At 37.7% G+C, this 20,449-nt stretch overlaps 1 protein-coding gene across 12 annotated transcripts in view; it reads right to left on the reverse strand.

The window, feature by feature from the left end:
* AGFG1 (ArfGAP with FG repeats 1) overlaps positions 1-20,449 on the reverse strand; it is a 62,117-nt gene that overhangs the window by 31,885 nt on the left and 9,783 nt on the right. For all 12 annotated transcript variants that reach the window (XM_084891801.1, XM_084891804.1, XM_084891800.1 and 9 more), the window contains exon 2: positions 18,865-18,958. In XM_084891801.1, the coding sequence (XP_084747927.1) occupies positions 18,865-18,958 (94 nt within the window). The remainder of the gene's footprint in view (positions 1-18,864; positions 18,959-20,449) is intronic.

Consider the following 20,449-nt stretch of genomic DNA (forward strand, 5'->3'; position numbering starts at 1 on the left):
GGCCTCCACTAAAGGCTACAAAGTTTTAATTATAGAAGATAAATAAACCCCAGATACCTGCTTCTAGCCGGCCCTAGCCTCAGCTCATGGAGGCGCGGTGGGGGGTGGGGGTGGGGGGGCTGCAAAAAAAGGAGGGGCTGGGAGCTTCGGTACCTGGGGGCTGTGGCCAGCCTGCAAACAACCATCAGCCCCTTACCCAGTCTGGCCAGGCACCCCAGCGGGGACCTCCACCCTGAAGGGGGCGTGGCCAGCCTGAAAACAGCCCTCAGCCCTTCAACCAGGCTGTCCAGGCACCCAGCGGGACCCCCACCCTGATCCGGGACACCCTTCAGGGCAAACCAGCCGGTCCCTACCCGTGTACCAGACCTCTATCTATACTAATAAAAGGGTAATATGCTAATTAGACTGGGAGACCTTCCAGGAGACCTTCTGGATTTTCTTCTGGACTGAGCCATGGTGCCGGGGCTGAGGGAGAAGTGGTTAGAGGGCAGTTGTGGGTGATCAGGCCAGGATGGGAAGGCAGTTATGGGTGATTAGGCTGGTGGGGGGGCGAGGTTGTTGGGGGTAAGCAGACCAGCAGGAGGGCCAGTTGGGGGTGAGCAGGCCATTAGTGGAGGTCAGTTGGAGGTGATCAGGACAGCGAGGAGAGGGGCAGTTTGGAGTGAGCAGGCCAGCAGGGGGCATTTGGGGGCAAGGTGGCCAGTAGCGAGGGAAGGTGGAGCAAGCAGGCCAGCAGAGGGGCAGTTGGGGGTGAGCAGGCCGGCAGGGGAGGCAGTTGGGGATGATCAGGCTAGCAGGGGGTGAATTTGGGGGCAAGCAGGCCGGTGGTGGGGTCAGTTGGGGGCGAGCAGGCTGGCAGGCAGAGTTGTTAGTGGCAATCAGGCAGGCAGGAGAGTGGTTAGGAGCCAGCATTCCTGAATTGCAAGAGGGATGTCCAACTGCTGGGTTAGGCCCAATCCCTGTAAACCGGCAATAGGACATCTTCCGAGGGATCCCAGATTGGAGAGGGTGCAGACAGGGCTGAGGAACATCCCCTGCACCCGTGCACAAATTTCATGCACTGGGCCACTAGTGAATAATAAGTAGCATACAAACACATTTTAAAAAGATGGATTGAACAGGAAAAAGGGGGATAAAAAAGGGAGGGGAATGGGACATATCTATAATACTATTAACAATAACAAATATATTTTTTAAAAAGATGGATTGAAGACAGAAGATAAAGTTACTGTCTTGGCACTTATCATGGGAATACAAAGCAAAATGGAGTGCTTGATGGTAAACTTATAGATATTTGACATGAGCAGCCAGTAGGATTTGCTCAAAATTCTTTACTAACTGCTGATAGTTCTGTTCCTTCTCTTGGATAGGCCAAACTGTTAGGAAAAATCATTCAAACTAACTGCTTGGGTCCACTACAAATTAATGCTGTGTCACTAAAAGAGCTTCTTCACATTCTTAGCTCTTATTTCTAGCTACATTACCCCCCAAAGGCTATTTTCTAGGTTGCTCAAAATCCTAAACCCTATCTGCCACTCTTGGCAATGGAATTCTTAAGTGAAATGGCTTTCAAAATGCAATTCCTTAATTCCTTGGACTAGTAGCATCTGAGTCAGTTAAATACTTGCTGTAATGTAAATTTTCAGGAGCCAAGGAGACCTATGAAAGCAGAACCTCTGGAAGTAGCAAGCCCTCCAAGTGATTGTAAAATAGGCCAACTAATGTTTTAGAAAAATCTCAGCCAGCAGATGGAAACTGCCTGCCTGCCTGCCTATCTCTCTCCCTCTCTCTCTCTCTCTCTCTCTCTCTCTCTCTCTCTCTCTCTCTCTCACACACACACACACACACACACACACACACACACTATATACTTCTGGCATTTCTCAAATTTACTTAAGACACTAAACCTGCTACTAGGCAAGATTCTTTTAACAGAGACAGTGTTCCGGAGACACAGTGTCTATAGTTTCTGTGACCCAGTCACATTTTAGTCCTTGAAAAGTTCGTTTCTGCTCCCTAGAACTGCTCTTTCAGGTTTGTAGATTTGCTGAGAGGAAAGTATCAAGTTCTATTTTCTGCTTATTTTGCTTTCTTTGTTTTTTTTTTGTTTTGTTTTAGCAAAATAATAAACATCATCAACTCAAAAGGGAAAGCTTGTCAAGGTTGAAGGCAAATAGAGTGAATCCACTACAACTGCAGGCAGCATTTACAATCTGTGGTCATGAGTATTAAAAATGAAACTAGTCAGAATAGTGTGTTTTCCTCCAGGCTCACCTGGCTGTTTAGGTACAAAGTAGGTAGAGTGTTGGCTTTAATTAAGTAAAGTATGATGAGTTCAAAGGGAACAATTAGAACAGGCCATGGAATCTAAGGCAGACTAAGAAACAGGAGAATATGATGAATGATGGACAAGAAAGAAGTTTCACTTCAGTGGGCCGGAGGTTGTCCCAAAACTGCTTGACTTAGAAAAATGAGAGGAATGAGCTGGGAAGAAAGTAGTAGTAGAGGTGAGAGAACAGGATGCTTGAACTTAAAATCTGAGAGGTGATATAGTTACTGATCTAGTCTAAAATAAGATGAAAACTCACTGGAAATAAGAAGTCAAGGAATTCAGGAAACCAAATTATCTATTACTAGAGGCCTGATGCATGAAAATTCATGCAAGAGGAGGCCTTCCTTCCCCCGGCTGCTGGCACGGGCTTCCCTCTGGGACCCAGGACCCAGGCTGGCTTCCCTCTCGCCCCAGTGTTGTCAGAAAGGACACCCGGAATGACATCCGGTCTAATTAGCATACTACCCTTTTATTATTATAGATTTTGATAATCATGTGGCTTATATGGGCACTGGAATTGGCAGAATTGATTTACACTAGTGGAAAAAAAGACATGTAAGATGCTTAAATCTATAATCGATGAGGGGAGTGCCTGATATGACTGCAGCAAGAAACAGCAAATGATAAAATCTACTGACTTGAGGGGCACGGGCCTGGAGGACCAGAAACATCACTGAGGACCCAAATACCTAAAAGCCATCATCTGAAAGAGCTTCCCACATAATGGAATTAGTTATAATGACCTCTGTGGGGGAGTGGATAATCAATTCTAATTACAGAATAATGTAGTGGTTGTGGCAGTTATAAGTCTAGACAAGGAAACTGTTTAATAATAGTACCTGCTTCACAGGAATGTTGGAAGGAATGAGTTAACATGTTTTGCACTCAGAACAGGCATATAGAATGAACTTTAAATAGTGTTACTTATTACTTTGAGGCCGGGTCTCTTAAGTGGTTTGCAGTGGATTATGGAGTGCTGAAAAAAGCAAGAGCAGGCAGTAGAAAGATCACCAGAAAGAAACACAGGCAATGTAATGGGGATCTCCGTTTATTCCTGCTGCAGAAAGAATCAAAGTGGTCCTGACGGGACAATCTCTCTCCTCTGAGCTTCTATAGCACTTTGTGCCTCTCACATAAAACTTATTACAAACTTTATATTACAATTCCTGAGAATATATCTCATTTACCTATGAATTCCCCACAATGATTAAAACAATAGGTAGTGCCGTGATTGTTCAATAAGCATATTACTCAAAAACAGATCTTTTTTTAAAAATATATTTTAATGATTTTTTACAGAGAGGAAGAGAGAGGGATAGAGAGCTAGAAACATCGTTGAGAGAGAATCATCGATCAGCTGCCTCTTGCACACCCACTACTGGGGATGTGCCCGTAACCAAGGTACATGCCCTTGACCGGAATCGAACCTGGGACCTTTCAGTCCGCAGACCGACGCTCTACCACTGAGCCAAACCGGTTTCGGCTCAAAAACAGATCTCCCTTCTTCTCTGTAAAAAATCAATAAGATATATATATATATATATATATATATATATATATATATATATTTTAAAAAGAACTAGAAACTTATGAGTCACTGAAAAACTGCTATATGTGCAAATCATTAAGACACCAGAGTCTTTGTGAACCAGAAACAAGAATAGATATGTGAAGGATTATCATATTTATGAAATATCAAATACAATTTATTTAATCCAGTGTTTGTTTTTTTCTATTTAAGAACAAACTACCTTATAATGGCTTCCTCATTAGCATAAGAGTCAAATTATTCATCATAGCCAATTTGGACCCCACAGGATTCTAATATCCCGATTAACTCTCCAAACTCCTATCAGCATCACTCTTTCCAGTAACACAGGCCTCCCCACAGTCTTCCCTAACCAACCCATCCAAAGAGGCAACATCCACCACACCAAACTTCAAATACCACTTATCCCAACACATTATTTATTTCCACACCCTTTGTATCAGTTTCTGAATGTAAATTTCCTAAGGCAGGAACCTTCTCTCTCTGAGTCACCACGACTTGCACACTATGGTAGACACAAAATAAATATCTGATGCATGAGTGGAAAGCAACTTCCTAACAATTCTGAAATATATGTACAGTACAATTATCTTTTTTCCTTTGTTCCATCTGAGGTATACAAGCTGACCTAGAATATGTAACTTACCAATTTACTCATACAGAAGTAATAAATTAACTGATCCAAATTCTCATCATATAGAGGCCAGAGATTAGCAAGTTACACTTGACAGGTTAAATCTGGCCTAAGGCCTACGTTTGCAGCTAAAGTTCAATTGGAACACAGCCACACCCACTTATTATCTACTGCCTACAGCTGCTTTTTTGGTAGTTACAACAGAGGCTATATGGTCCACAAATCCTAATATTTACTATCTGATGTTTTATAGAAAAAGTCTTTCTACCTAACTTACCTGAAACCACTGACTTACTTGATGCCATTCCAGCATCCAAGAACAGTAACAATTTAAATAGTAAAATCCTGTTTTAGAGTCTGGTTATGTAATGTGCAGGGAGAATATTAGAGATGAGCATAAAAAGAAAGAAGCCTTTCCCTTGAGAAAGGACTTTCCAAAAATGAGGAGGACAATATTCATACATATTCCTTACATACATATTCCCTTGAATAAAGGAGAAAAAGCACTAGAGTAAATTTCAGGGAAGATTAGTAAGTGTTTAACACTTGTTTTCTAAATAACTGATAAGTACAAAGACATAGAAAAGATAAGGGGAGCAAATATTTAGAACACTGGAGAGAAATTAAGTAGTGTCAATAGCGAAAAAAAACTTATTTGCAACTATCTGTGGGTTGTGAAGGAGACCAGTAGCTCTAATTCAGTCACCTACGGGGAGGTTTAGTAAAAAGCAGTATACACAACTCAGCACATCCCATGCCTTATTTCATTTAATGTCTCTAATGTCAGATAGAACTATATTCTAGTTAGGCTGCAAAGAACCATAATCCAGCCACCAGATCAGATAAAACAAGTCTAGAGAGGCATACAACAATGCTTGAAGAAAAAAAGACAAAAAAACTTTATGGGAACCTGGGTTGCAAATAGGAAAATATTTGGACCCCAGGTGGTCTGATTATTTTCAAAGCCCTCTCCACTTTACATACACACTCCCACCCCAAACACAGAGATTATCACTTTTGTTTCTCATAGTAAGTCTAATCCTGCTCTTTCTATCTTAGTAGTATTTTTTTTCTGTTTATTCATTAGATGGCAAATCAAGTGATTCATCACTTAAATCTAGTTGTGTGAACCTGAATTGAATTCCTAAGAGAGGGTCTGATTAATCAGCAGGCCCCAGGGTTAGGAGTTCATTCCTGGTCCAATCAGCTGTGCATTTTGTGGTTTTCTTGGGACAGGAAGCTTTCCCCTCTTCTTCCCTCAGTAGGGTGCTTTAGCTTGGTAAGCATACACGTTTACTCATGAATGTGCTTCACAAATTATAGTTTTATAAATGAAGATTTTATTTCATTTTCGAAGTCAGAGTAGTTTGGGGGAAAATTGTCCTACTTTCTCAAACTAAGACGTCAAATTACCCTGTATGGGTAACAAAACAATTATTCTGCCTTTTAATTTTGTTTTTGTTGTCTTTAACAAGTTTCCACGTTTTAGCTAGTTACATTTACCAATTTTTACTTCTTTATTTCTTCCACTGCTTTTAGTCTATCAAATCCTTACACATTTAAATGTTAAATAGTCAGCTTTATTTCCTAAAGTTTTTACAATCACTTGTTTTTTTATTGTCCACCTCAAGTGTACATATTCTTAAACAATCTGTTTTACAGAAAGCTGCAATAGTGGAAAGAAGTCACATACACTCTATATTCAGAGTCTTTACTGTTAACATTGCTAAATCATTCTCTCAAGATAGATACAATTTTTTCCTAACCATTTAACCATTTGTAAATTATAAGCATCTATAGACAAAAGCTGTGGACCTTTTTTTAAATTAAATTCAAAGTATCAAGGCAGTTAACTGGTTAAATTAGAAACATGAACATTCACTCACAAATGTATATCTCCTCAGAATAAGAATTCTTTTATATAACCTCAGCTAAATTATCAAAATCAGGAAATCAACATTTTATATTATTATCTAATCCACAGCCAATTATCACAAAAAGGTTCTTTAGAGCAAGCATGTCAAACTCAAAGGCTAACATGGGCCAAATAAACAAGGTTTAAGTTTATGTGGGCTGCAAAAAAAAACAAAGGCTTTAATTTTCATAGAAACATAGATTTCCATAGAGACATGCTGAATACAAAGGGGTGAAATAAATGAGTAATTGTTAACATAAAATAATAGAACATTTTAATAAAAATTAATTTTTTCTTGAATGTTATCTTATCCGACACTGAATAACTGCACAAATTAAGTGCAATGCAAATAAACCTATTTTTCTTGTTCTCCGAAAGCAAAATATTTCCTGTTGCAACACACCAAACAAGTCAGTACAAGACTAAGGATGTGTCAATCAAAAATAGTGTGCCTGGCCAAAACCGGTTTGGCTCAATGGATAGAGCGTTGGCTTGGGGACTGAAAGGTCCCGGGTTCGATTCCGGTCAAGGGCATCTACCTTGGTTGCGGGCACATCCCCAGTAGGGGCTGTGCAAGAGGCAGCTGATCGATGATTCTCTCTCAACGATGTTTCTAACTCTCTATCCCTTTCTCTTTCTCTCTGTACAAAATCAATAAACTATATATTAAAAAAAAAAAAAAGTGTGCCTGTGCGTAAGGGAAATGAATGCAACATGATTACAGTAATCAGACATTAGCGAACATTGTGGTTGGTTCGTTATATTAATAATTCTGTATAACAGGATATTATAAAAATTAAGTTACAAAATTTTTATTAAAACATTTTTTACATACTGTTATATTGGCGGGGCCGCAAAAATATTCATTGTGGATTGCATGTGGATCTTGGGTGCGAGAGGGAAGCAGGTGCCAGCAACTAGGGGAAGGAAGACGTACTCTTGCACAAATTTTCATGCATCAGGACTTTAGTCCTATATAATAAAAGTCTAATATTCTCAGTGTCTGGTATTCCACTCGTCCATCAACTAATCAAAGTGTAATATGCTGAAATGCTAAGGCCGCTAAGGCCAATGGGCAGATGCTCCGATTAGTACAGTGGTCGGCAAAATCATTAGTCAACAGAGCCAAATATCAACAGTACAACAACTGAAATTTCTTTTGAGAGCCAAATTTTTTAAACTTAAACTATATAGGTAGGTACATTATTATTAACTTAATTAGGGTACTCCTAAGCTGGCCTTTGCTAAAAACTCAAGGGACCAAAGAGCCGCATGTGGCTCACAAGCCGCAGTTTGCTGACCACTGAACTGGTAGGTTAGCTTACTACTGGGGTTGTGGCTGATCAGGACTGAGCGAAATGGGCCGGACACGTCCTGGAGCCCTCCCGAGTCCCTCTCCGGCCCTGATCGTGCACCGGTGGGGTCCCTTGGCCTGGTCTGTGACCTCTTGCAATCCAGGACCCCTCAGGGGATGTTGGAGAGCCAGTGTCGGCCCGATCCCACAAGCCAGGCCAAGGGACCCCACTGGTGCACAAATTCATGCATCAGGTCTCTAGTAAATTAATAAAATCTGAAGAACAGAAGAACTGATACAAAAATTAAGAGCTTCAGGGACCTGTGAAACAATAGCAAAATGTCGAGCATACACGCAGTTTGAAACTTCAGAAAAAGAGTTGAGAGGGAATTAAGCAGAAAAAAACGTTTGAAGAAAAAAAATGGTAAAAATATGTACAACTTGATGAAAGACAAATTTATAGATTAAGAAGTTCAGCAAACCCCAAGAAGAAAACACACACACACTACATAGACATTAAAGTCACACTCTTAAAAAGTTAAAAAGCTTCAAATTGACGTATCACTACAGAGGATCAATATAAATATCAGATAATTCTCTACATTTTGCACTGAACAATAAAATATAACGTATCAAAAATTGTGCAAAGCAGTTAAAGCAAAGCTTAGAGAAATTTACTGCTTTAAAATAATATTAGAAGAGAAAGTTCTCAAATCATGACCTTAGATTCCACCTTAACAAGCTAAGGAAAGCAAATAACCCAAAGTCCTCGTTTATAGAGCAAAATTATTACAGACCCTATCCAAATATATAAAAAAGAGCTAGTAGATGCTATCATGACTGAATCCCCTCTCCCGCCCAGCCGCTGGCCAAGAGGGAGGGCTGGCAGTGGGCGGGACTGGTGACTGTTGAGCAGTGGCGGGGGAATTTCATGGAGCAGTGGCAGGGCAGGAGGAATTTTGTGGAGCATGGCGGGGGGCAAGAGGAGCCTGGAGGAGCATCGAGGAGGCCATGAACATTGTAGAGTGTCCCAGGGCAGGGAGTTTCATGTAGCCTAACACGGCAGCAGAGTCCAGCAACAAGGGCCTGCCTAGGCCTAGGGATCCTAACCACCCACGATTTCGTACACATTATAAAATAGGAGCTATTATGAATAACTGTTCATCAATAAATATGACAACTGAGATGAAACAGGCAAATTCCCTGAAAAATACAACTCATCAAAACTGATATAAGAAACAGATATCTGAATAGCCACCCTGGGTCACTTTCATTCTCTGTCCCAGTGGCACTCAGATCCCAGTTATCATTTGAGCAGCTGTCCAAAGGTCAACTCCCAAAGAAGACTGATACCACCAGCTTCCAATAGGGGAGGGGGATTATGAGGACAGAAAGGGACAACCGAATTGCTTTCCATATCAAACAATAGTAGATCACTCTAATGACCATATAAATTTGGCTGGGTGGCCATAGTTTGCCACCTCTGACCCAGAATATGTAAAGCAACCTTTTATAAAATGAAACTGAGGGGCTTGCACTAGCTGACTTCAAGACTTACTTCAACACAGTGTAATACTGGCCTAAGTACTAATGAATAAATAAATGACACTAAATAGAGATCCAGAAGCATACCATTATTTAAAACGTCATCTCATTTTTGACAGACTCCAAAGCAATCCATTGAAGAAAGTGTTTTGAATAAATGAAGCTGGAACAATATAGATTCATGAAAATATCTGAACTTTGACATGATACATACACTAAAATTAATGAGCTGAAACATAGATGTACACATAAAAACTAAAGCTTATAGATATATAGATGAAAACTAAAGCTTTCAGAGCTTCTAAAATATAAAATGAGATTATTCTCATTTGAGAGCAGGCAAAGATTTCTTGAGAAGATAAAGTAGTAATTACAGAACTACGAATTGTTGTTATTTTACCAAAAAGCAAACTTTTGCTTATCAAAAGACACTAACATAAAAATAAATGAGTAAGCTACAGACTTACTCGTTTATTTTTATGAGACAAAATATTCACTAGACTTATATCTGACAATGAAGAATGAATAAATTATGGATATATTCATATAACAGAATAGTGCTCAGTAATAAAGAGGAACAAGCTGCATAACTCTAAGTTTTATGCACACATAAAAAGCACACTCTTTATAACTTTACTAATATAAATATGAATAAAAATCAAAACAGTGGGTGCCTCTGGAGAGGAGAGGGATTAAATAGGAAGGGATGTCTGGGAACTTTTGGGATGATGACCTTGTTCTGTATCTCTATAGAGCTTCGGGTTACCAAACTAGACGCATTTATCAAAACTAAAATTAAAACACGTGTGTGACTGGTGCCGAGAGATTTATATGTATTGCGCGTGAGCGAGTCAACATTTATTTTTAAATTGCCAGTACGCTTCATATGTACTGGCTGGTTAGTCAGACCAAGGAGGTTAGTCGTTGGTCCCGAGGAAAGAGCTGGCCCTTGATACCCCTAGAAAATGGGCAGTGTCCGCTCCCACGCAACCCCAGTTCCCCAGCCCAGCCCAGAAGCCCGGCCAGTGAAAAGGGCCAGGAGGTTGGCTGGCAGGCCCCATTGGTGTGGGGGTAGCGCCTGAGTTGAGTATCTGATCTCTGGTGGTCAGTGCACATTATAGCAACAGGTTGTTCCATCATAACAGTTGCTTAGGCTTTTATATATATACTAGAGGCCCAGTGCATGAAACTCGTGCATGGGGGATGTGTCCCTCAACCCGGCCTGCACCCTCTCCAATCTGGGACCCCTCGAGCGAGGGATGTCCTGACTGCCCGCTTAGGCCTGATGCCAGTAGGATCAGGCCTAGACGGGGAGTTGGACAACCTTCTCACAATCCAGGACTGCTGGCTCCCAACTGCTCGCCTGCCTGCCTTCCTAATTGGCCCTAACACTTCTGCCTGCCAGCCTGATCACTCCCTCACCACTTCCTTGCCAGCCTAATTGATGCCTAACTGTTCCCATTCCAGCCTGTTTGCCCCTAACTGCCCTCCCCTGCAAGCTTCGTCACTCCTAACTGCCCTCTCCTGCAGACCTGGTCCTCCACAACTGCTCTCCCCTGCAGGCCTGGGTCCCCCCCAACTGCCCTTCCCTGCAGGCCAAGTTGTACAAAACTTCCCTCCTCTGCTGGCCTGGTCACCCCTTACTGCCCTCCCCTGCAGGCTTGATCGCCCCAACTGCCCTCCCTTGCAGGCCTGGTACCTCACAACTGCTCTCTCCTGCTGGCCTGATCGCCTACAACTGCCCTCCCTTGTAGACCTGGTCCCTCACAACTGACCTCCCCTGCTGGCCATCTTTTGGCAATCATCTTTGACCACATGGGGGCAGCCAGTTTGTGCTGGAGTGACAATCAATTTGCATATTACTCTTTTATTATATAGGATAGATTAGACTTTAAAAAAGATAACACTGACAAGAAAGAAATAAGAAAAACTGAGAGATGAGATGGAACTAGAATGGCTGAGAGGAATGGATATCAATGCAACAAAAAGTAAAATAAATGCTCACTGTAGTCACAAACTAACATCTGGCTCCTTCTAGATACTCTGGGTTGTCAGTCATCATTCAAAAAGATCCACATATTACATCATGTACAAAGCAAATATAACATTTCCTACATTCTTTTTAATTATTCTCTGAAAGCCAACCATTAGTATAAAAGAATACACTCTGTATATTTTAAAGATTACTATGTTATTACTGATTAGATTCAGCTAGAACTAAGAGAGAACTCTAACACCAAACCTTTATTTAAAAAATACATGTTTATTTCTTTACAAATAATCAAAAATTAAATAATTCAACAGTGTGCCTCAATATTTTAGGTAGATGGTCTTAAACCTCAAATACCTCACTAGGCAGATATCCTCTCAAGTAATTAAATTTTTATAGTTAATGTTTTAATGTTATTATCACCATTAATGAGCTAACTTTTCATATTTATTAATACTATCATAATAATGAACAATGTAAACAGATGAAAAAAGATTTATTCAGAGACAAAGACTGTCACACCTCAGAGGGAAGGCAGGGAAGGGTATGAGGGGGGTAAGAGTTCAACCAAAGGACTCGTATGCATGCATATAAGCATAACTAATGGACACAGACATTAGGGAAGTGAGGGTATGTGGTGGGGGTGGGAGTGGCTGGGGAGAGGTCAATAGGGGGAAAAGGGAGACATATGCAATACTTTCAACAAAAAAGAACTTAAAAAGAAGAGCTCAACATGGAAAAATAATAACATCATATTGACTAAAATTCAGCAAAAATTTCTATCTACACCAAACCCACTGAATTCAGTTCAAAACACATTATTTTCTTATATGATGCTTTTTCTTCTCTGAGCTTAGGAATCAATTGAAAAGATATCTTTGCACATAAAACTGGCATCTTACATTTACATGTTAGTCAGTTTCTAAACATTTTCACATACACTATCTTCAAATCAACCCTATGAAATAGGCAGGACAGGTACTTACCATGGATTACAAAGGAAAATGAAGCTCAGGAAAAGAAGTCTGCCCAAGGTGAGAAGGTTAATCAGTTAGTGTTGCTAAAATCAGACCACAGGTCCTGAGCCCTAGTCTGGAATCTTTAGAATCTATATTGATTTTCTCAAAGGTGGTCCACAGCAGTCAGCATTAGAATCACCTTGGATTCTGGCTGAAAATATAGATGCTCCTGTGCCTCAACCCACTCATGGGGTCAGAATCTCTGGGGAGCAGGACTCAGGATTTTTTACCAAAAAATATTTTAAATTAAAATTTTTTTTAGCTGAGACCGGTTCGGCTCAATGGATAGAGCGTTGGCTTGGGGACCGAAGGGACCCGGGTTCGATTCCGGTCAAGGGCATGTACCTTGGTTGCGGGCATATCCCCAGTAAGGGATGTGCAAGAGGCAGTTGATAGATGACTCTCTCTCATCGATGTTTCTAGCTCTCTATCTCTCTCCCTTCCTCTCTGTACAAAATCAATAAAATATATTTAAAAAGAAAAAGAAATTATTTCCCTAAAAATAATATAATTAAAAAAATAATAAAAAAATAAATTTTTTTTTAAAACCACAAGTTAAGTCCAATAAAACTAACATGAGTATAAAGTTTGAAATTCCCTCAGATATTATATTCTTATATATTCTCACTGCTTAGGTATAATGAACAAGTATGAAAGATTATGCCATGGAAATGTCTAATAAAGAAGAAACAACAAGAGCAATAAAAACAAAAGCACATGTAAAATCTTATAGTCAATGCCATTTTGTGTTTTTTTGGTTTTTTTTTAGAAGAGTTTAAAATATGAGTGGAGGTTTTCATCCTGTGGGCTAAAAGACTCCTGGAAGATTTGACAGGAAAGTATAAATACTGATAGGCCTTGCAAAAAAAGATTCAATATAAATAAAATAGTATCAACAAAATGGCAAGAAGACTGAAATACAGAGAGCAGATATGGAAAACAAAAACTGAGGTCACTGTTATTAAACATTTCTTCTGGGTATGAAGCAAGAAAAAGTCAGTTATAAAAGGATTTATATTGTGAACTGAACAAATTGAAATTTTACAGATAGAATCTTCAACCAACCACCTATAGATAAAATAGGACCACTGGCCTGTTTCTGAACTATTCTTCATCTAATCTAAGAATGGTTTTTCACATGTTTAAAGGGTTATAATTTCAAACAAAAATATGCAACAGAGACTATAGATAACCTGCAAAGCCTACAATATCTATTATCTGGTCCTTTAAAAAAAGTTTCTCCATTTCTGCTATAAGCAACAAGGTACATGTAAATCCTGGAATTATTAAGTATGAAACTGAGCTCTGCCACTCAATAATGACATTTAACATGTAAAAAAAACTGCCAATTTTTATTATTATCTGAGCTCACATAGGTTCAAAGTTAAAATGCTCTAAGAATTTAAATACAAAACCCAAATCTATTTATATGAAACTCTAATATGCAAATCAACTGAATGGCAGAACGACCAGTCGCTATGAAGCACACTGACCAGCAGGGGGCAGACGCTCAACATAGGAGCTTCTCCCAGTCCACAGGCCCCGACCAGCAAGTGGGCGGCAGCAGGCCAGCCAAGGTGGTGCAAGCAGGGGCCACCTGGATCACCTTCCTGGTCGCCCCACAAATCAGCCATAATCGCCAGCCAGGCCTAGGGACCCTACCTGTGCATGAATTTCGTGCACCAGGCCTCTAGTATTAATATAAATGACACTATTATATTTTAGGAAATCTGAAAATTCTCCCTATTTAAACTACTCTGAGCAAGGATTAAAATTAATATTAATAATCCTATTAACATCTTCTATCTTAGATCTTGATTCAATAAGCATATGAATCTTTGTTATTCAACAAGAAATATGCTGAGAATTTTCTTTTTTGTTTTTTAATATGCATTTTATTGATTTTTTTTTTTTTTTTACAGAGAAGAAGGGAGAGGGATAGAGAGTTAGAAACATCTATGTGAAACATCGATCAGCTGCCTCCTGCACACCCCAGGTGCATGCCCTTTGACTGAAATCGAACCTGGAACCCTTTAGTCTGCAGGCTGATGCTCTATCCACTGAGCCAAACCGGTTAGGGCTATGCTGAGAATTTTCATAGGATGCCCGAGTTCAAAGCATTCCAACCTTTTTACATCAAGATGTTATTGTTACTATTTTATACTTGTAGAAATTGAGGTTCAGAGGCACTTCGTCCAACAATCCTAACCTGCCAAGTCCAATCTGATCCTTTATGAACAAACCACACTTCAAGGAATATTTAACTAGCTCCACCCAACTTTATTTACCTATAGAGAAACAATTTAAGACTGCTTAGTTTATAACCAAAAGATATAATAGTTCCATGCACTGATTTAGGATTCAGTCAAAAGCTTACTATTTCTGCTCTGATAATGTCCCTTAGGCTCTTTCTGATACTGGCCTTCCACTTTTCAGAGACCACTACTCTTTACAGAGAATGACCAACACTATGGTTTATAGAACAGGATGCTTTAGAAAGTAGCTACTAGTCTTTCACATTAATGCCATTATCTCTCTCTCTCTTCCACTCCCTCCCTCCATTCCATTCTCTCTAAAAAATCAATGAAAAAAATATATTCAGGTAAGGATTAACAACAATAACAAAACAATAGTTGGTGTTTGGGGGTTATTTTTATAATCTAGTATAAAAATCAAATACTGTCAATCAATGCATGATTTTCTTTCTACATGTAGTTTATATACCTGTGGACCATCAATAGTAACCCTTTACTCTCAGCCCTAAAAAAAAATCAGGAAAGTAAATTTGCTACTGGAAAAGAAAACCCATAGGTTTCAAAATAAAATTACTTCTATATTTTCTTTTTATTGAATTATCTATAGCACTGTTCATCAGCCCTCCTTCATTAACTCTGATAATCAGAAGTTAACCCAATAGTGAAATTTCTTTTAACTATAGAGCCATGATTTACCCATATCACAAGAGGACAAATGGAGGAAACCACCACATACACACTCTCTCTTTTAAAGCAACTTCTAATACAAAAGCATGACATGCAGAAATATTTTAATTTTGGAATAAATGTCAAAGCCATTTCAACAAATGCTAAATGCAAACTGCTTTGCTGCAAAATAGTTTACTAAATTCTGGCACACTATATTCTATAACCTAAAAACATATGTATCTGCTCCACTGAACACATTGTTGGAATCTGAGGATACTAAATAGTCAATTAATTTGTAAGCCATACTTGTAGAAACTAATGATATACTGTTAGAAATATCAAGCGTGTCCTTGATACATAATGCAATAACACTACTTGCTTACCACAACTACCAAAGCAGACCAATACAGATATACTTTATTAATGACCCATGAATTGGGTTGCCATCAGTGTTGTGATTCTCCAAACAATAAACAATTTTCAAAGTTCTGAATGAAAAGTGAAATCATTTCTAGATAGTCACATATACTTAGCACTGCATTAATGGTGTCAAATACTGGCTTCCCTGTGCCCATGCTCTTTGCCAGGAAACTTGGTAGTCCCCTCCCATCCTAATGCTGGACTTGGCAGCATGACTTAAAAAGTTGTTTACAATTGTAATGCAAGCATATAAAATAAGACTTAAGTTATACATGTAGATGATTGTTAACAGGTGTTTCCCATATAAAATGTCTGGAAGAACATGAAAAGCATGTGCAATGTAAGTTATTTCTGTTCAACACATTCTGAGCTACCCAATAACCATGGAATTTACCTGCTGAAGCCAGTAACACCCCCAGGTGTGAAAACTCAACATGCTCCTCAGAACAATAAAACTCTCACTTAGGGGCAGAAGATCCAAGATTGCTTCCAAAGTCAATATACTTTTAATCTTTTAACTTCAGAAGTACTCATCTTCATATGTGAAGTCATTCACATAAAAGATGCATGATAGTGCCTTTTTAATCCAAAATTGTATGTGACTTAAGTATGGTTCTTTACATAGTAGTCAAAATATTTTGAAATAAGTCAAAATCTGTATATTTTTCTGTATGCATGTTATCCTTAAGATTTAAATGTTTAAGTAGTATGAGAAAGTGATGATAAAGCACATGCAGTTGAAGTCTGTATTTTTATGAAGTTGTACCAACCATCCTGCACTTCATAATATTAGTCCTCACATTTTACACATATCTTAATTTTTTAAGAACACAGATATTGCTAATATTGTAATCAAGTATACCTACCTGAATATTTTGGTTCAAAGATGCCCTTAGGGACACAAGAAGGTATGCCTGTATTCCTTAACAAGCATTTAGAAGGTCAGTATGTTTTCTAACAGTAAGAACTATTACCAATTTCCCCTTTCCTTTGTGCAATGTTTGCTCTGCCTTCAATACCTCCTGCCAGCCTAAGTCCTAGTCTCTCTCAAAAACCTGCAAAAGTGTCATGTTCTTTGTGGGAGCTTCCCAACACCCTCCTTGTCACCATATAACTTCTGAAATTCTTATTCATCTTAATTATCTAACGCCATGTTATAATATTTACATATCTGTCTTCATCAATACAATTAATTGTCGTGTTATGTCAGCTAAACCGATGCACACAGATTTGTAACAGCATCCACAGTACTGAGCTCAGTGACTGTCATGGTGAGGATTCCAAATGCCCTATAAATATGACTGTCTGTTTAGAATTTAAGAGTCATGAACCCATTCCAGTCATCTCTCATATTTATATTTTGTTTCTACCTTTTGACATAATGGACTGACTAAAATCAACCAGTGCCTTTCATATTTTCTAAATTCATTTTGATATTAGTCTTAAAAAATGTTCCTTCAGAAATCCTTGCTATATGTGAGACATGGACGAATCTTGAAGACTTTTTGCTAAAATGAAATAAGTCAGTCACAGAAGGACAAATACTGTATGACTCCACTTATATGAGATCTAAAATAGTCAAACTCATAGAAGCAGAGAGCAGAGCAGTGGTTGCCAGGGGCTGGGAGGGGGAATGGGGAAGTGTGTTCAATGTGTATGAAGTTCAGTCAGTAAGATGAGTAAGTGTTAGAGATCTGCCGTAGCACTGTGTCTACAGTCAGTAACACTGTATTGTACACTTTAAAAATGTTTAAGAGAGATCTCACATTAAGTGTCATTACCATAACTTTCTTTTTGGAAAATCTTAATGTTTTGGCACCAATCTCCACTTAAACTTATCAACTAACAAGTTTGGATATTTTTACTTATTTCCCCAGTGAACTGTTTGTTACCTTTCCGGTTCTGTTACAGTCATTAGACTTTTAATCTAAAAATACAATAATATACTTTTATTTCTGATTTCACTCTGATGTTCAAAATTTTGCATAATAGGTCTACATTCTAAGAAAGTAATTTAAAATTTTCATTTCTGGGCTAATTCTAAAATTTGTACAAATAGTCCAAATTGTATTTTAACCTGTAAATATATCATTCTATACTAAACTGTCATTATAAACTTTCTGTACTTTCTTCTAGCTTTAGATTTTCCTATAATGTACCTGGAACTTGATTACTCAAAATATGTTAACCTGGAACTTGATTACTCAAAATATGTTATCAGTAAAATTTGGAGACTGAAAAGTGCTCACTTCTACAAATCCATGTATTTAAAAATATTTCATATAATCTTGAATTTACACTTCTTCACTATTTTAGAACCAAAAACACATGTGTATCACAAGTAGGCAAGCAATTTTAACATATTATCATCAAGTGTTTGGAAGACAGAGTACAAAATGCTTGCATACATCTTCTGACAGGGAAATAGACAATTGAAACTAACAAAATCTTAACACTTAACTTTTCTTGTATCAAAAAAATACAACCAGAACACAACAAAACTACTCTTTCCTTTATCGGAAATGATAAGAGTTGCCTATAAAAGTGTGATAGCAATTAATTAGGTGACTGGCTCATCCTTACTCCAGATTATAAAATATGCCCGCTTTCTTTGTGATTTTTTTGTACTAGTTTTTAAAAAATATTACATCACCAACTTTTACTAATGCAAAATATGGAACTAAAAACAAAAAAGCAAACAAACAGAAGGGAATTACTGGAAGCCCAATAACGCAGAGTGGAAGGACAACACTCCTCTCCAAATATTTACACTATTGCGTCTCCCAGGACACTATGCTGTGCCCTCAGAACTACCAGCCTCCTTCCTTCCAAGCACCAGCTCAATATATATAACATAAACATCACATAAAATGTAGTATATAGGAAGGAGGGAACCTCAAGTGAACGCTTACAGAAGTTTATGATAACACCATAAAGTTCTTTTTTTTTTTTTTTAATCTTTTAAAGCAAAGACTAACAGTTACTCCAATACTAGACATCTTCTAAAATGCCTTTTGTAGTCATCTCTAATGAATTTTAAATATATGTATTTCACCTCAGGTTAAAGCAAAGTACTTAGATAGCAAACATTAATTATAAATAAATTGAGAATATACTAAAATCCTAAATATAAAATACAAAAATAACTTTTTTTTGACAGTGAAATTCACCATTCTAAACAACTTACTAAATCTTATTAAAATGGCTGCCAACAAAAAAGTTGAAATTGTAAAAACACTTACTTCATTTCCATGTTTTTGTAGGAATTCAATTTCCTGTTGTGTGAATGTTGTCATGGAGATAGATTTCACCCTGTGTGGTGGATTTAACCCTCGCCTAAGAGAGAAAATATTTTACACATTTACTATTATATACTATAATTTTAAAATTACACATCAATGCAAAACATACTTAGCTAGCACATTTAAACTTGGAACAATGGTTTTATTTCATAAACTAAAGTTATCTTTAAAAATTATTTTATACTATTAATCTCCACAACAGATATGTCAAGCTAAGTTTTGCTAGACCCACACTAAATAATATACTTAGAGATAAATTCAGTGACTACCTAGTTAGAAACACAGAGTACCTATAACACATGACTTCTAGGAAACACAAACAAACAGTGCTTTAGTGTGTTTTGATGAAGGGAGAAGATAGTATTTGTGGGAGAGCCCTATGGTAAAGAATTTTAAGAGTAATTGATTATTTAAATATTTTCATTTTTTAAAGAAAATATGATAATGTGTTATGTATGGAGCTACACAAATACTCTAATCAAATAGCTATATCTTTAAATGTGAGGCTAATTTTGAAAACTAAACTGACCTAAGGAAGCAAAGTTATTAACTATAAGAATAAAGTTCTACCTCTTCATCAATTCAAGTGAGGTTTGATAATAAGGGACATTATTAATCACCTAATGAGGCAGTAAGTGTTCAAGAGAAAACAGTAGGGCCCTGGAGAAGGGAATCGAAAAAAATAGGTAGATACATGATTAAATGATTTTTAAGATCTTTTACAATCTTGATCTTTTCTGTACAGCCGGACTTAATATTTCTTGAGTTTCCTGATGTTTTATCACACACATAAAAAAGTGAACAGAAATGTGCTCAGAGAGAATAAGATTTACATTTTGTCCAAATATCACAAAGTGGCTACTCCATCCAGAAGAATAAGGGTCAAATAATCTCTGCAAACTAACAAAGTAATTTATACAAAGTTTCTTTCATAAAATTACTTTGGCAGTCATGTCCTCTGGTAAAGGGTCATTTGGAATCCAGGTTGTAGAGCAGATTATCAATATTCTTACAGAATAGTCATCTTGAAATCGTCCATGCTAACTGAAATTTAACAATGCTGTAAAATTATGGACCAGAAATATTCTGGAAACACTTTTGAGTAATTATATATGGTATGTAAAGTTATTTTAAATCAAAACAACAAGGAGAATTCATATGTAACAGAGCCCCTCAACCTTCATATCCTGCTCCTTCTTTCTCTCCCTCTAACTTTCAGATATAGATGGCACACTCTATTACACTTTTTATCTGCTTCACATTTCAGTAGAGAATTCTGTGTTGAGTTAGGTTTGGTTTAAATTTTAAACAAATTATTTTCCTTCTAGCTCTTGGTAAGTCATACAACAGAAATGGAGATTGCATAGCAGAAGAAACTGATCACAAATTTCATCCTAGTAAAACTTTCAACCTTAACTATAAAGAAACAACTACAGTATGAATTAATTTGAAGTATCTTTACAATTTTCAATAATAAATTAAAGCTTTAAAGATAAATTTCCATGTGAAAATTTACAAAATTATT

The sequence above is a fragment of the Pipistrellus hanaki genome (assembly GCF_964339955.1).
Source record: "Pipistrellus hanaki genome assembly, chromosome: 8".
In the NCBI taxonomy this organism is placed as follows: domain Eukaryota; kingdom Metazoa; phylum Chordata; class Mammalia; order Chiroptera; family Vespertilionidae; genus Pipistrellus; species Pipistrellus hanaki.